The 18,018-nt window shown below is 33.6% G+C and overlaps 1 protein-coding gene across 9 annotated transcripts in view; it reads left to right on the top strand.

Moving 5' to 3' along the window:
* Positions 1-18,018, top strand: part of LOC126736131 (protein DEK-like) — a 29,413-nt gene that overhangs the window by 6,876 nt on the left and 4,519 nt on the right. The window contains exons 5-9 of one of the 9 annotated variants that reach the window (XM_050440353.1): positions 84-317; positions 384-564; positions 690-779; positions 11,446-11,612; positions 16,039-16,166. In XM_050440353.1, the coding sequence (XP_050296310.1) occupies positions 84-317; positions 384-564; positions 690-779; positions 11,446-11,612; positions 16,039-16,166 (800 nt within the window). Of the gene's footprint in view, positions 1-83; positions 318-383; positions 565-689; positions 780-11,424; positions 11,613-16,038; positions 16,167-18,018 lie in introns of all 9 variants that reach the window. The other 8 variants (XM_050440355.1, XM_050440358.1, XM_050440351.1 and 5 more) reach the window with 8 other exon arrangements.

Here is an 18,018-nt window from a genome sequence, read left to right as displayed (position 1 = left end):
AATGCATTGATGCAATAACAAAACGTCATTTCCTTTAAAAATCACTATCGATCTAAGAAAATACCTAAAATACAACTTTCCAGGGTAAAATTGAATTCGAAGAAGGTAAAGGCACAAAACTGGGCGAAATCCCGCGAGTAGAGGCGGCCATCTCCCGAAGCCGGGGCGACGACCTGAAGTTCCTGCACAAATTCCTCTTCGATCAGCCGGGGCAGAAGTTGACTTACAAGAAAAACATCCGACTATTCTGCGGGTTTGGCTTCGAAAATGACTCGGACGAGTTCAAAACCAAGCAGGAGAATTTGAAGAAACAGGACGTAAGAAATTATTGAAACGAAAAAAAAAATGTATCTTATTAATTATGGATTACACCTAATGTGCAGATGAAGAGCCTTAAAATAATGTGCGAGATCCTGGATTTGGGCAAGACGGGCAACAAGGACGAAATCTCCGATCGGATATTGGAGTTTCTGATGGAACCGAAGGATTCCGGTAAACCGGTGGGCACCGGCAGACCTAAAAGGGCTTCGGCGGTCAGGGCTAACAATAGAGGTACTAAAATAGGTTTTTTTTTTTTTTTTTGAGGAAATAAACAATAAATGAAAAATAGGCGTGTAACGTACAGTGGGGTTATCGGTATGATGATGGTGGGTGTGAGCAATGGTAAAAATGTGGGCTTTGTATTTTAGGTTTAATACAATCTTTGTCTCTAGGGTATTCGTCTCACGATGACTACAGCAGTGACGAGAAACAAACGTCTAGGGCTAGACGGGATAAAGGTATTGAAGAGTCCATTTTTTTCCCGCTTTTAGTTTGCTTGTAGTTTGGTAGTTTTTTGGCGAGCATAATATGTAGACAATGCTGTTTGTTATTTTAGCTTAATAGATTAGATTAGGAGTTGGAGTGTGCAAAATCTACAGAATTCATTTTTTTAACCAATTAATTTTTTGTGTTTTAGCCTCGTTTGAGCCTTAAAAAAATTGAACTTTCAACAATTGTTTTTCTCAAAGTTTTATAAATTTTTTGAGCAAGGATCTAATCAATTATTGAAAAATGGGTATGCAAACTTTTAAACATGTTTTGAGTTTTAGTGATTTTTTTATAAAAAAATTACCTTCCACAAAAAAAAAAATCCCTTAAAATCTTATGCATTTTTTGAAAAATGCTGAAATAGGTGTCTAATCAGTATAATCGAAGAACATGTATACAAATTATGAAAAATGTATTTTCAGTAGTTTTTAAGTTATGGTATTTTTTTTTTGATTTCCTCATTTAAAAATACCAACTTTTTTTTTTTAATTTTTGGAAAGCTCTGCACTATCTATTTATTTACCTATCTATTTAATTTGATTGAAGGATTTGTATAGAAATTCTCAAAAACGTATTTTAAGTGGTTTTTAAGTTACGGCCATTTCTTAGATTTTTCAGAAAATAAATGAACTTCTTTTAAATATTTCTGTTTCAAAATTTAATAATTTTTTTAAAAAACCCTGAATCAATTTAATTGAAAAATTTCTGAAATAGGTGTCCAATCAATTTAATTGTAGAATATGTATACATATTTTAGAAAATTATTTTGCGTGAAAATAACGCTGAAATAGGTGTCCGATTAAAGATACATATTTACATACAATTTTTTTTTAATTTGATTTCTACTGGGTTTTGAGTAATTATTGAAATTTTTGAAAAAAAAAAATCACACGTTTCCTAAAAGTCGTTTTTTTCCTTCGCATTTTCCAAAATTTTTTTTTTTTGTTTCAAAAAACAGTGGTATACGCGTTCAATCAAACCGGTCAATAAATATATAAACAAACTTCCAAAATTTTGTAATAGTTAAATTAGATTCATAGGTTTTTTGTTTGAGACTTAAATTTCTTCAAAAAAAAAATCACCTTCTTTAAAAATACATTTTTTGTCTCAAAAGCCCGTATAAATTTTCATAAGATCACTGAAAACGTGCATTTAAATGTCCATTCTTTTCCCTAGAAAATTGATAAGTTAACAAAAGGAAACTATTGCAAACAAAATATTAATAATCAAAATTCCAACGCAGTGTTTATAATGACGAGTATAAGCACAGATTTAACGAGACAAACAGATTATAGACGTAATCTTACGGCGGTATATGGAACACGGTGTTTGGCGGTGTTTCGATCGAGCGATCAGTTAAATTCTCAATATTTTTAATTTTGCTTCTCTCGCGGCAATACGATATTAGACCACGTTGCCAGATTATAAGCCATGTATGAATTATTAGGATAGAATCTCTCCTGATATCTACAGACGCGATTTATTGATTGTTTAGTCGAAGTACGTACGCTGCCCGGCCAAACTAAAAAGACTTTCTCGTCTTTTTCGTGGATTGCGATGCCGTAAATATCAACATACCTACATATTGAAGTTATTATATTATAACTTATTAGATGGATGGATGGATGGATTTGGAGGTGTTATATTAACTTATTAGAGGTTATTTGGTGGTAAAGTACTAAGGTGTTGAAAGACGTTATTAAAATTATCAAATAATTAATTGTTTTTTTTTTGTAAAATTTAATTATTAAAAAGCTTTTTGGAGTTGTATAAAAAAAAAAATTAATTGGAAAACGTAAAATTTTTATTGAGATATAGGTATTTAAAACCAGCCATTGTCAAATTTAACAAATTGTCTTAAGTTTATTAAAATTGGTGGTCATTAATATACCAGGCGTTTTAAGAAAAAAAAAATTTCAGTGTTATATTACCTTAACATGAATCCTAGCCTTTGTCTATTTAAATTTTGATCTCCCCTATTAAATTAAAAATGTTTGAAATGATAAATCAAAAATTAACTTTTTTCATGTAAAATCATCCATGTAAGATCATCTATGATGATTCTTTAAGAAACGCACTGTAGATAAAGTATAGTATAAAAAATATTCTTAGGTAAGTTAAGTACATTTTTCTTACAAATTTTGCAAATTTCTAATTTTTTGTTTGTGATTTTTTGACATTTCCCTTGACCATTTGCAGAACTTAAATAAACCTATTTGAACAAGTTTGTTTAATAAAAACAGTTTATGGTCATGATAGTCGTCAGTTTTCCCCAACCATACTAGATGTTTTGAAACAATTTTATGTTTAATTTTTGTTGCCACAAACTCTTGATGCTTATATTTTTTTAAATATTTTTGAAACTTGGACATTGCTTTTGACACAATATACTCAACTTCTGAAGTAGGAATTACAAGAGATGTTTTTTCTTGCCCAGTGAAACTTTTATAAAGGGAAAAAATTTGAGAAGGGTCTGTAAATTGTGTACACATCTCGTGAGAGTATTTGCATTTTTTACATTTAAATTGTTCGATAACACGTCGAACTGAATACCCCGCATAATAATTATATGCCGATTCTTCCAAATTTATCTCAGGTTCTTTGACTGCTGCAATTTCTTCTAATTCAGAAACCGGACTTCAGACCGATCTTCTTCAGTATTTAGTTCTTGTGATATATGAACACCTTGAGTGGTTTTTTCGCTGTCACATTTTGTATCAATATTCCTTGTAATTCCTGACAACAAAAGTTGAGTATCTGTATCATCTTCGCAATTCGCGATAACTTTGATGGAGTTAATAAACCCGTTATGGATTTAATCCTGAAAAATAGTCGAAATGACTTGCAGTTGGATTTAAACTCCAACCACCCCGTTGCCTGGCCATTGAAAACAAGTTTTCCAAGAAATCTTGATTTAATCTATTTGTGAGAATAAACTGAATATTTTCCTTTTTTTCACTTTTAAAAAGCTGTTCAATTGCATTTATAGTAATAATAATTGCATCGAAACATGGAGGCCTTGTTTTGCTAATTACGGTCTTTCCCTTTTACGGTACAACTTAATCAATGCTTCAAAAACAGATTTACCTTTGCCAAAAACCAGATTCACACAAGAACTGTTTTCGCTAAGACCACGGTTAAAAGGATTTTTGGCAAAAGGGCGTTTGCTATTTAAAGCATCGAATAAATTATTCATTAGTTCTATAAAATCAGCAATATTATTACCTAGCTCCTTGGGTATAAAACACTTATCGACAGCAGTTCGTATTAGCGGCTGCATATGAAAAAACCTGTAGCGCTAAGGAGCATGACATTTTTTCAAATGCATTAGGGAAAATATGTTCATCGGTAATTTTGGGAAGAATTCTTGTTGTAGATGAAGATTTATCAATTTCATACGTTTTCCTAATAACATTGAAACATATGCTCTTATTTCCCAACTTAAAAGTTCCCGACAACAAATTGTTCCTAATACTTTTGAAAGATGCGGAGCGTCAAATAGAGGAAATTTTTTTAAATTATTATAATAAAAAAAGGTCGTTTCTTAGTAACACTCAATAATTTAAAAGCTGCCCTATAAGAACTTTCTTGGTCACACACTATTGCCTTGGGAATAAAACCAATCTCATTTAGAGATTTTAAAATGTAAAAAATCAAAAGTTTTAAATTCTTACCACTTGTAGTGGTGTGAGAGAAAAAGTATGCAAGTGGAAATTTCCATGATGAATATATGCCTCGAATAAAAAAAAAAACTAAGACATGAGTGGCTTCCGTTGGTTTTCGTCCTCGAGGACCTAAGTCTTCAAAACCTTCTATTAGGTCCAGTTTTTTATTGTATTCGAGGCATTTTTTGATTGACATTTCATCAAAAGCAACCAAACATTTTTTTTTTCATTCTTATCCATACCTGCACACTTCAGCTTAAGACAGGTTTTTATATTATCATCTACGCCAGTCTTAATTGTATTTTGACCAATCCATTTTTGAATGGTGGACGTAGATGGTAATATAATGCCTTTTCTTCTTAAAAAATTGTAACACGATGGTGATTTATAGTACAGGGAGACCGCCAACTTCTTTTCGTTACGGGAATATAAAGTACGACGTTTACCCCGTACTTGCATAATAATAAACGTTTTTGCAGGTATGGATAAGAATGATAAAAAAGGTAACAAATTAAAAATTGAAAATTTGCACGCGAACTTTTTCTCTCAACCGAATAATTCTTCTCTTAATATTATGTATTTTTTTCCTTTGATAAGATTGTGAATGATTTTATTTTTAAGTTTTACTTTTCTTGGGACTGTTTAAGAGTATCCGGGAAGTCGATAATTTTTTTAACAAACTCGTTTTCTTCTTCAAATTTCATTTTTTTCTTTGAAGGTGGACTTAAACGCGGACTATCACTTAATGACACGTTAGTCTTCATATTTTTATAGGTCTTTTTGGGTGTTAAAACGCGTAAATTCTGTTCACTGTCCAATAAACATTTATAATTATACTCTATTTCAGAAGTGTATAGAGCAATAAACTGGGGAATTCCGTTCTGTTTGGCTACATTTCGTGGTAGTTCATAGGCGTAGGTACTTATAATATTTATGAATTTAATTTTCACGGATTAAATGCCTTTATTTTGAAAGAGATTAAATACTAAATAAATACTTTTAATCCTTTTGTATGGGGTCAGGTAATATATACAGACTATAAATACTTTTAAATCATATTTTAAACGTTAGTAGTCACTGCTACGCTGTAGTGTAATCACAATATTATTATCCCAATATTTAAAAAATGGAGGTATTCAGTCCAACGAAAAGATGTACTAAAAATTCTCCACTATCGCTGAGTGAAAAAGTTATTATTTTAAATGTACATGATTGCATAAAACACGATTACCCTAGTTTTACTGTGCAAGAAATTGTTGAAAAATGTTCTCGAATGAGTGGAATTGAAAAGTCCACCATTTTCAAATTGTTGCGGGAAAGAAAAGTAGCAGGTCAAGTGGAATCTCCCAAGCAAAAGCCAGGACGACCTACAAAAGTCCTTGATGAAAATGCTAAATGTATAATTCGAAAAAAAGTTCACTCTTTTTATTTTAAAAAGGAAATACCCACCCTAGACAAAATTTTAATGGAGCTTGGCCGAGATGACAGTATTCCGTTGATAAGTAGAAAACTTTTATGGAAAACTTTAAAAAATATGGATTTTGCCTGGGAAAAGCATAACCGCAAAGCACTTTTACTGGAGAGCGACGAAATTGTTTGTTGGAGACGACAATACTTGAGAAGTATCAAGCAGTACCGCAGGGAGCAAAAGAAAGTTTTTTATCTTGATGAGACGTGGATTAACGATGGTTATATAGTCCAAAAAATGTGGCAAGACAAAAATATAACCAGTGCTCGCCAAGCTTTCATAGAAGGCCTGTCTACGGGTATTAAAGTACCTTCGGGAAAAGGAAAAAGACTTATAATCACACATATTGGAAGCGAAGAGGGATTTTTAAAAGAAGGTCTGCTAACCTTTGAGTCGACTCGCACAGGAGATTACCATGAATTACCTCAGACGTTTTCGAGGACTATTTTGGTGAAATGATAAAATTTCTTCTGGCTAATTCGGTGGTGGTTATGGATAACGCAAGCTATCATTCACGGCGAATAGAGAAGACGCCAACTTCAAGTTGGAGAAAGCAAGAAATTATCGATTGGCTGACTGCAAAAGGTATTGCGTTTGAAGCAAATTTGATAAAAAAAGAACTGCTAGCAATAGCAAACTTACACAAAACTCGTTTCATGAAATACGCCGTGGAAGATATAGCCGAAAAATATAATATAACTGTACTGCGCTTACCGCCATATCATTGCGAACTAAATCCTATAGAACTGATATGGGCGCAGGTAAAAGGATTTGTAGCAAGACAAAACACGACTTTTAAAATGAAAGATGTTAAGCTACTGTTTGATCAAGCCATTACGGAAGCGACACCAGAGAATTGGCGAAAAGCAGTCCAGCATGTAATTAAGCAAGAGGACAAAATGTGGGATCTTGACAACCTCATCGATCAGACAGTCGATCCTTTAATTATAATGTCAAGAGGTGATGACAGTTCGTCAGATGACGAAGAAGACACTTTACAGTTACAATCTACAATTACAATCTATTATAATTTAAAATTGTTATACACTGTTCAAAAAGTGCCAGATCCAAAAGTGACATTTTCAACTGTTTTACTCTACATATTATGTTCAATAAATTTGTGAAAAAAATATATTATTCCATTTAAACAAAAGTAACTTTCTAAAATAAAATAGCATTTAAGTACATTAATTATAAGGTAAAAAACAAGTCCCAGTTGCACGCCTTTGGCGAACCGTTTTCAATGTTTATCAGTGGGTAACAATGGGCAAAACTCATAAATTGACCCAAAACCGGGTGGCACTACCTGCAATCAACGAAAAGAAAGAATTTTACATTGAAACTAATACCCAACTAAGGTAGTGGCATAAAATATTGGTGGATCACCAGGTACCACTTTTGCATACCTAATGAGGTTTTATTGCTCTACACACTTCTGAAATAGAGTATAATAGGAACGGCACTGTCTTTTAATCGATGTCTCTTTTCCGTTTTCCAGTCATTCTCTGTAAAATGTCTTTCGCAAATACATTTGTTTTTAACCATATCTTCCGGAAGACCGACTAGTTGTGTATTTCCTAAAATAACAAACATCGTTAAAAAATAAAAGTAAATATTATCATAAGTTTAAGGAGGTGTCTAAAAAGTTTTGTTGATTTAAAATATGCATTGTGCAAACATTTTAGCTGAAAAAAAATACTTCAAAAATCTTGCTACGATTCACCTTTTTCGAAATATTTACATTTAGGGTTTTCAATGCCCTCAAGATAAAATTTTATTTTCCCACTTGAAGTTAAAATATTTTTTAAATAGACTGTGCATAACAAGTTGAATTATTATAGACGTCATTGTCACTTTTATGGTTTATGTTCTTGTCAGTTACTTTGATGCTTGGTTATAAAAATTCAAACTCACATACGTTTAGTAACGTTATTAAATTTATCACTCTGAATCATGGATGCCTTGACTTTCGGACAAGGAAAATTTTACCTAATCTTAAATTTTGTTTAAAGAAATCTACTGTTAAAATATTTACCATTATTTATGGGACACCCTGTATATTTATTTGTTTATTGTGTAAATTAACATATTATTTTTGTTAAAAAAGATATTTTAAAAAAAGTTATATTTATTAGTAATATAGTTAAATTATATTTGTAAAGTATTAATATAGTAATATAAAGATCATAATCTTTTATAAAAATCAGACTATCAGACCCATAGAACGCACGGGAGTAAAGTGAGAAATAATCATTTACAATAATTCTCAATTTGCCTAGTTCCTAAATAAAAGGGTAAAGACGCTCATCGACTCGACGCCGTTAATCGCCGACGGCCGCAATGAATCCAACCAGCGCAGACCGAAGCAGGCATTTTTCCTAAAATACTAAAAATAGATAAAAACCTTCCTCATACAAAATTGTATTGGCAACTAGGCACGGACCGTGGAGCGAATCCGTCGGGTCGAAGTCCAATGGATCTTAACTTTTTAAAGTTGGGATCCATTCGGTGTACCGTTTTTAATGCATTGCTTTACTTATCTGTTTGTCTCGTTAAATCTGTGGTATAAGGTATATTTTTTTGTATTTAAATCAGCAGCGCGTTTTTATTAAATTACTACCTGGACACTATCTTTCTTCGCGTTTTGTAGGGCACGTAGTAGCCGCGTTTATTAATTATTACTTGGGTTCATCTTCTGAATGTAGTAAGATACAAGTATTAATAATAATAATATATATTTATTTAGCAACATGTGCTACATACATAACCAGAACATAAATTATTAAAAATATACCTGACATACATAAATTGCTAAACGTTGCATTCCACCTTATTTGCGAACTATCGGCAATCGATGATACTGCTGAAATTGCAATTCGTGGTCGATTCGGTGATAGGTATTTCGTGCATGTTACGTCACACATTTTTTTGTGGGTCAGTCTAAGGTAAACAGGGCATCTCGGTCCTGGGAGACAGAAATACCCCGTTAAGGAGTAACAACCCAGATGTGGTGCAACAAAGTCGAATAACAAATAGAATTTAGCAAATACAAGATTTTATATAAAACAGAAAACAAAAAAAATAAAAATGTTACTCCCTAAGTTTTCCCCCTAGTTTTTTAAAAGCATTCAGAGTTGTACATGCCTTAAAAAAATCAGGTAACATATTAAAATCGGATAAACCCTTATGAAGTACAGAATTGAGCATTTGACTAGAATTACACCTATCTAATAAAATAAGTGAAAAAATTAAAAATTTTGATTTTATCGTAAATATACGAGGGTAACAATTTATTTTTCGCTTTAAAGAGAAAGACATATACAATTCTTCCGTCCGTGATATTATAATTACTATCCGTATATTAAAAGAGCAGGGCTAAATGTTGACCGATTGATTGAATTTGCTTCGCTTGATTGGTGTTGAGTTTCTGGTTTTGCTTCACGAATGTCATCCGGAACCGCTTGTATAAAAACACCATAACCCCTTTAATCATACTGTTTTCAGTCATTAATAGAGTGCCGAATTTTCCGGTGCATTTTCTTAAATAACTGCCTGTGCTAAATCATAGAAATTGGTAATGGAAGATTGTTAGATTTTAAGGAAACATTTGTTCGTTTATTTTAAGCAGCCAAACCTGTTTTTAATAATAAAGATTAATAGCAATAAGATTTCGTAGTAACTGGACAGTCTACTTTCAATATCTACCTGGTTTCTCCACTATTTAGCTTTCCCGAGAGGCTAGAGGGGACTCTAAGCTCCTTTAATTACTTATAATTACTCGCGCCCAAGGCATTTTTGTCAACTTTTCTCTTATAACTGTACAAAGTAATAGTGACGGATATTCTGCGACGTCAAAAGTTAGAGGGTGGACTTACACTACCGCTTAAAAGTATTTGCCCACATATTTATGACTGTTTTAAAGTCATAAATAAAAATAATAAACCCATCAATTATTCTCATGAAACGGTTTATTTATAACAAAATGAATATAAACAATACATTTTTTAATTAATTAAATTTAAGAAAATCAAATTTTGGATTCATCTACATGTCCGCCTCGATTTTTAATAACAGCTTCACAGAGTTTCGGTAGTCTTCCAATTAATTTGTTCAAAGTTTCCTGAGGTATCTTGTGCCACTCTTCTTGGATGATCCTCCACAAGTCTTCTTTTGATGTGGGGCATGATTTTCGCACTTGCCTATCCAGTTCATCCCACAGTAATTCGATAGGATTGAGGTCCGGTGATTGTGGGGGCCATACCATAACTTTTAGAAGATGTTGCCTTTGTAATTGACCTAAATATTGCTTGCACAATTTCGACGTGCGCTTGGGGTCATTGTCATGTTGAAAGATGTAGTTTTCCCCAATTATTCGAGTACCAGAAGGAAGTACATTGTCACTTAAAATTATTTTGTAACCCTCTTTTCGAAGAATTCCCTCTATTCTTTCTAATTAGATCGCCCACTGCAGATCCTCCGAATCAATCCCACACCATCACCGAACGGCGAACAAAAACTCGCCTCTTCGTTCCAAAAACCTCGAATTTCGACTCGTCATTCCAGAGAACTTTCTTCCATCGTCATCAATGGTCCATTCTTCAAGTCTTTTCGTCTTATTAGCATCCTTCAGTAGCGGTTTTGATACAGCTAAACGTCCTTTAAGACCAGCATTATAAAGTCGCCGTTTTACTGTCGAAACATTGACCGCTTTTTTACGCTCCTTGTTGATTTTTGATGTGATTTCAGGGGCGGTAAGGTGTCTATTGCGTTTGCTTGTAATTATTATATTTAAATCCTCCTTTGAACTTGTAGCCTTTGGCCTTCCCGATCGAGGTTTGTTGCTAATAGGTTCTTGCTTCTCTGGTGAATTTCCTAACATTTTAATCGACAGTCCGCCTTGGAATTCCCAAATCCGTCGAAATTTGACGGTTAGTCTTTCCAGTTTTATGAAGTCCAATGATAATACCTTTTGTTTCTACCGATAACTCTTTTGTTTTAGCCATTTTAAAGAATGTTGAAAAACCAGCAAAGAAGCAAGCGAAATTATTTACCAATGTTACACAAAGTCAATTCTTGAAGACTAAACACCTTTAAATGTTTCAAATTTCATCGGAAACGAGCTGTAAACAGAATAGTTTTTTAGAAGAAGTGCATATTTTCACTACATTGTTTGTTATTTGCACAAGATTATTTTTAAATACTCGGTGTTTTTCAAGGAACCATTGTTGATAGGTATGCTGTTTCAGCATATATGCAATTTACAAAAGAGATACAATCTAAATATAGGTATAAAGATAAGATTTTTGTATCTAATTTAAAATGTTAAAAAGAATACATGGTGGGCAAATACTTTTGAGCGGTAGTGTACGTCGAGTACGTAACGTCATTCCGTTTAGGTCGATTTGCGCCTGTAACGTCCTCAAACTTTCTCCTCGCATAAAAAACGATAAAACAAAGAAAATCGTGTTGCTGATATTGCAGGTAAACGTTCGAACCTAAAAGACGACAGTTCGAGCGACGAGGAATTCAAGCCGCCCGGCGAGTCGGACGCGAGCGACGAGAAACCGCGTTCGGCGAGCAAACGTAAACGCGGCCGCCCGAAGAAACAGGGCGGATCCTCCGAGGAGGACGAGGTCAGCATCAGCGGGGCCTCATCTGACGAAAGCGAAGTAAGTAACCAACTCGAATTCATCATTATTAGTATACAATACATCTTGTTTACCAATTGAAGGTTAAATCACTCCCTAAAACTCATTTATACAATGCACTAACAGTATTTACCAACAGAAATAGATTTTTAAAATCTGTGCGTGTTGATTATCTACCTATTCTAGTTCATTTCTTCTTATATTTAAAGTTACATCTCATCTTATAAATGAGTCGCCTAGATGCAAATCCCGACAAGTCACATTTTTTCCGAAACCTTTATCAGAATTATCAGCATACATAATAAAATAGCAAAATATATAAGTGTAAAATAGAGCCTCTACATTTGACTTGATGATGTTATTGTGCAATTTAACTTTATAAAAATCATATTTAATTTTTCTTCTTAGGCTTCGATAACTTTTATATTTATTTAAAATTTCAATATTGTTAGGATTCTGAGTGTATTATTTTTTCATAAGATTCCTTTCCCTAATTGATTTTAAGAGACCGTCAATGATCCAGTAAACACTCCATAGTAGGAGAGAGTTCCCTTGAACCGGACATTTTTATTGGAATGGCTCTAGCGGCTAAACGATTCATTTAGGAATTGAAATATTTATATCAACGCTTGTCAGAAAATCAGGCTTTATATTTCTACACTTAAAAGTTATAAAAAGAAAAGTCAAGATGTTTAAATTTTATTTTTCTTATTGTTTACCAAGTGTCCGATTCATGAACAGGTTTCTATGAAACGGACGGTTGTTCCCATGAAATGGACACTAGACGATTTTTATACGGCTTTTATAATTAACTGATTACAATACAGTATAAAAATTTAAAAACATTTGTAACAGAAAAAATTTAACTTTCCCAGAACTGCACAAGAATTGTGAGCCCATTTCGTGCAAAGTTTGCACTGGAACCTTGACAGATTGGTCAAACTGAATTTTCCTTTTCTTCTTCTCGATCACATGAATCATCTTTATTCTTTTCCACCATTTCTTCACACAATTCTTCTAGGTTAGCAGGTATCGGAGACTCATCGTGTATATTTCCGAGGATATATCACTATCAGAATCGTAATCGTTTTTAGCAACTTTTGGTAACTTTATATTCATTTTAGTTTTCTTTGCTGATACTTTTTCTTTTTGAGAGCCTATATTTGTTTTTCGTTTCTTCGCCTTTTCCTCAAATGCTCTCAAAAGTTCATCTTTTTCGGGAGTGTCAGTTATAACAGCACTTTTTCCTTTTTTTCTTTTACTTCGGACTGATTTCCGTGGCATTGCTTTTGGATAGGGTCTAAGAACTTCAGGTGAGCTCGACCTTGTAATGTAATTGATCGATTTAAGTTCTCCACACTTTTAGAACAGCAAGGTCTAGAATGGTCAGAGCTAGTTGAGGGGATAAATTCCAAACAGGTGCTGTTAAACTTCGAGGTCTGCCCACAGGAATTTGAAGTGTTCAAGTTAGAAGTTGACTGAGAAACTATGTTCAATCCTCCAACTTCAGATAAATCATTGGAATTCTTGTCTTGTTCTTGGATTTCTTTGTTGCAATTTTGCTGTGGGTTACAGATGATGCCAGAAAGTCGTCTTCAGTAAATATTGATGAATTAAATGGATATATTTCTGTTTTCAGAAAGCTCTTACAAATATTGAAAAAGATTCACTATATGCAACATTAACAAATCCTGCAACTTCGTATAGACTAACGGTTTTGCCAGGATTTGAGACAAGCCAATTATTTAATGCCACTTTGTACTAGGGCTCGGAATTTTGGAAAATTATGTATTCGAATACTCACTTCGTTTTTTTTTTGAATATTTGAATATTGAAATATTTGAATACTTAAGTAATTAATAGATATATTTAAATAAAGGACACCTCTCATACAAAATATCTTGGGATATACCTTGACGAAATTTTAATTCGCATATACATACTTAATGTCTATTTTATAAATTTTAGATAAAAGTGACATCATATATTAACTCAGTCAATTCAAAGATACAGAATTTTAGTATGGGGAGAATTATACAGGGTGTCCGGAAGCTAGATGCAATCCTTTAAGGGGGTGATAGCTGACTTAATTTCAAACATTTTAAGCTAAATTTGTTTATCAATTTTTTATGGCAATTTTTGCATTTTGCTCAAGAAGTACCAAAATTTCCCACTTAAACGGTAATAGAGCGCAAGTTACAATTAGTATCGGAGTTTCAAAGTTTAGTTTGTTTTGTCTAATGTGTATTAATAGAAATACGATCAATTCCAAGCTTCTGTGTAAACTTATAGAAAAAATAGAGACATTGAAACTTTTTAGTGCGGTGCGAATCGATTTTTTCCAGTCGCCTTCCGTCCAGCTTTTTTAATATACTAATTACAGTAATACTAATTACTAATACATTTTAGTGGCAAACCACTCAAATCGAGCAAGAGATACTTACACAATGATTTGTGACTGATGCTTATTTCTTAAGTGATTCCATAAATTACTTGTTCCTGTCTTGTTCTTGACATTATACAAACACAATTTGCATTCAACGCCATCATCCGTTCTACTGAAGTATTGCCAAATTTTGCTTTTCGAACTCATATTGACTTACTACTAGACATACTGTTAATTAAGTCAATTAATTTAAAATTAACCCTTATACCGTACTTAATCGTTCGCTTTTATACACAACCAGAGTCAAATACAACTAGTACAACTACGCCGTGCCGTGTATCGAATATGCGAATATTCGAGTATTCAAATATTTGTAGAAATGAATAAATTTTTTTGCAAAAACTCGATATTTGAATATTCGAATATTTGAATATTCGAATAAACCGAGTTTGATTCCGAGCCTTACTTTGTACCTTGCCTTAAAAGGGCCGTAAACTGTCACATCAAGTAGTTGCATTGCATACGGTGACTGCAGTGGGGAGGGAGTGTTAAAATGATTATATTATTTTCCCTTGCAAAATTAATTACTTGTATATTCACATGAGTAATCTGGTTATCCATAATAATCAAAGCTTTATCTTCACTCGTGGGTTAAACATGGTTAACAAAATGCTTTAGAGACTCTACAAATATTTCTTTTGTAATCCACCCAGATGGATTTGCAAACCCTTTAGACCCTGTCGGTGCATCTTTAAGCATAATGTCCTTAAAATAAACCCGAGGAAACACGAATACAGGTGGCAGTGATGTGCCGGCAGCATTTGTAAAAAAAAAGTGTGGTGACAAGCGTTCCTCTTTCGGCAGATGCAATTTGACCAACCTGTTTGGAACCCCTTACTGCTATAACTTTTGGTGATTTTGTAACTGTCATACAACCGGTTTCATCCAGGTTCCAAATCATGTTGGCTGAAAATCCATATTTCTTGTACAACCTTACGTTTGAGGTGCCTACGTTTGATTTATTAAAACTAGATGCTCTGCTTAAAGACGTATTTTCCGGCTGACGGAGCGACGAATCCTTGTTGCGTTTCATAAACCCATGAAGCCAGTGAATTCCAGCTTTAGAATTTTTTTTCCATTGTGGTGGAATAGATATGTTGTTCGCCAATGCAAACTGGTATGCAAGCTCTCTTGTTTGCGTGGTAGTTAAGCCATGACACATTTTCGATGTTGTTTTAAAGTAAGAAACTAATAATTGTTCCTGTTCTGCCGAAAAAGTTTTTCTGTTTCCAATGTTGCGGTTGTAAACAAATTCATTGCCAGGCGCATTTTTCGCTTTTTTTACAAGTACAGCTAATAAAGACTTTGAAATGCCGAAGTTTTTAGCTGCTCTTTCCGAATCGACAAACCTTGGTTTACAACTGCATCTACAGCTTCACGAATTTCTTCGTCAGTCTTTCTTGTTCGCTTTGACATAATAAGCCAAGCCTAAAAGAAAAAAATCGGTCAACTATTTTACCCATAACTTTATTCCTTGTTTCCATGAATCGGACGTCCGATTCATGGATATCGTTGGTGAACTTAGTGAACTATTTATTTAGTGAACCCGTATTTTTACTTTTATGGTTTAAAATATAAATGAGATCAACATACCTGGGTGAAACTAGACCTAGTAAGCAAACAACCAACACAAAAATCTTTCGGATATCTTGAAAAATAGCCAGTCTAAATAAATTCTTAAAACAGGTAAATATTTACTTTGCTTGCCACAAATATTTCACTGAGTGTACTAATACCAAACGATAACCACCACGCGTTATACGGTCAACTAATATACAGTAAGCATTAGAAATAGGTAGATATGTAACCAAACATGCATTAATCGATGTGTCCGTTTCATGGGTTGTCCACTTCAAGGGAACTCTCCCCTACCATGTATACATAGCCATACCATAGATCTAAGAAGGTATAGCATTATAAATGCTAGTTCTATTACGAAATATAATATATATGTATTGAATAATAAAATATCGTTTGTAATTTGCTCATCTCCGGTTGTAGGACGCACCATCCTCGAAACGAAGGAAATCCGTAACGAAAAACAGCCGAGGTAGGGCGGCCAAGACGCCCTCGAAGAAGGGCAGACCGGCAAGGGCGGCGGCCACGCCCCGTAGCGCCAAAGGAAAACGGTGAGTCGCTTAATTCTTTTCAATTCACTGTTTGGCAACAGTTAGTTATCGGTTGAAGTTTCCGGATTTGATTTCGGACACTCATATATTCTTTATTCCTAATTAGAGACGAGTGTTCTATTGGGTTTAAGAGAATGGCGGACATCCTTCCTGGAACCTAAAAAATAGAATTTCCGTTTCTTTTTTTAAGTTTAAATGGTTAAGGGTCGAGGAGCAGTGGAAATCTTTCTTTGAAAAAAATTCACGGAAAAAATTACAAAAATTGAAATATTTTGAAAACTTGTGTATGGATTTTAGTTTCATATGAATGCAGCTGAATTTCTTTGTCAAAAAGGTTTCCTTGTATATGCAACCATTTTGATTGAATAGTTAGTGATGGGATTGTAAAAACCTTGATATTGTCAAATGGTTTACAACAATCTTTAGATTTAAATAAGTCATGTAACGATTTTTTTGAGAAAGAATCTCTATGAGAAAGACGGATAGAAAATTTCTATATATTTATCATTAAAATATTTCCTTTACAATCAATCTGTAATTAAATGTGGTGTAATTCCATATATTATCCATAGAAAAAGAAGCAGAGACATCCCACCAATTTTAAATCACATAAGACACAAAAAGTGTAATTTATTTTACTCTGCACTTTTTTTTTCAGATTTTTCAAATAAATTTCTTTGGAAATGTTCTGAATTTTTTAATTAACTCTGCGACATTCTAATGTTAACCCTCGAATTTGGTCCTCCATGTACTTAACCCTTAACTACTGTGGTGCGGTCACCATGACCGCAGCGCTTATCAAGATCTCTAAAATTTGCCCCCTCTCAAGTTATAATGCCTTGGGCGTCCTTGTACCTTTAAATTAGAACAATTCAAGAAAGCAGTGCGAGTACGTCGTGTTTTATGTCTCTATTTTTTTAGTTACGCCGAGTTAAATTTTTTTTGCGGTCATAGTGACCGCAGTACAGTAACGGTGAAATATTTTATTCTTTGCTTGTAACGAATATTCAAATTTATTATGGCTAATGATGCGCCAGGTCCGTCAAAAAAAATTCGGTTTTGCGATACTGATTTTGAGTCTACAGGTTTAAGGTGGTTAGATGAAATCGAAAATGAAATGTTGACTGCAATTGAGAGTGATGAAGATAGTGCCAGTGAAAGTATTTATGAACCAAGTGAACATGACACTGATACAGAACAGGAAGGGGAAGAAGAGGAGTTTGCCAATACCGACGAGCAGGAAGATTCTGAGGATTATGAGGAACCGGTAAACCAAGCTTCCAAAAAATCAAGAAATTTCTATGGCAAAAACCGATTCAAGTGGTCATCTGAGAGCTTTACATCGCGAAGCCGAACTCCAAAGCACAATATTGTGCTTCGTTTACCAACTCTACGAGGATCCGCTAGTCTGTTAGGGCATGAAGCACAACCTTTTGCAGTTTGGAACTTGCTGATCACGGATGATATGTTAAAAACTATTTTGCATTGGACTAATGAGAAAATAAAGAAACAAAGGGCCAATCTAAAAAATTCATCAAGATCAGAGCATCAAGATTTGGACATTGTTGAGTTAAAAGCTTTTATCGGCCTGTTATTTTACAGCGCAATTTTTGTGTCAAATCATGAAAATATATCCAGAATATTTGCAACCGATGGCACTGGACGAGAAATATTTCGATGTGTGATGAGTAAGCAGAGGTTTGCATTTCTATTAGCGTGCTTACGCTTTGACAATTCTTTAGACCGAAATATCAGGAAACAAGAAAATCCACTTGCTGCAATATCTGAACTTTTTGATCAGTTTATCAAAAATTGTCAGACTCTATATTCTTTGGGAGTAAACTGCTGCATT

The sequence above is a fragment of the Anthonomus grandis genome, chromosome 5, assembly GCF_022605725.1.
Source record: "Anthonomus grandis grandis chromosome 5, icAntGran1.3, whole genome shotgun sequence".
NCBI classification, from domain to species: Eukaryota; Metazoa; Arthropoda; class Insecta; order Coleoptera; family Curculionidae; genus Anthonomus; species Anthonomus grandis.
The sequence above is the reverse complement of the archived record's forward strand: the minus strand, read 5'-3'. Positions and strand labels throughout refer to the sequence as shown.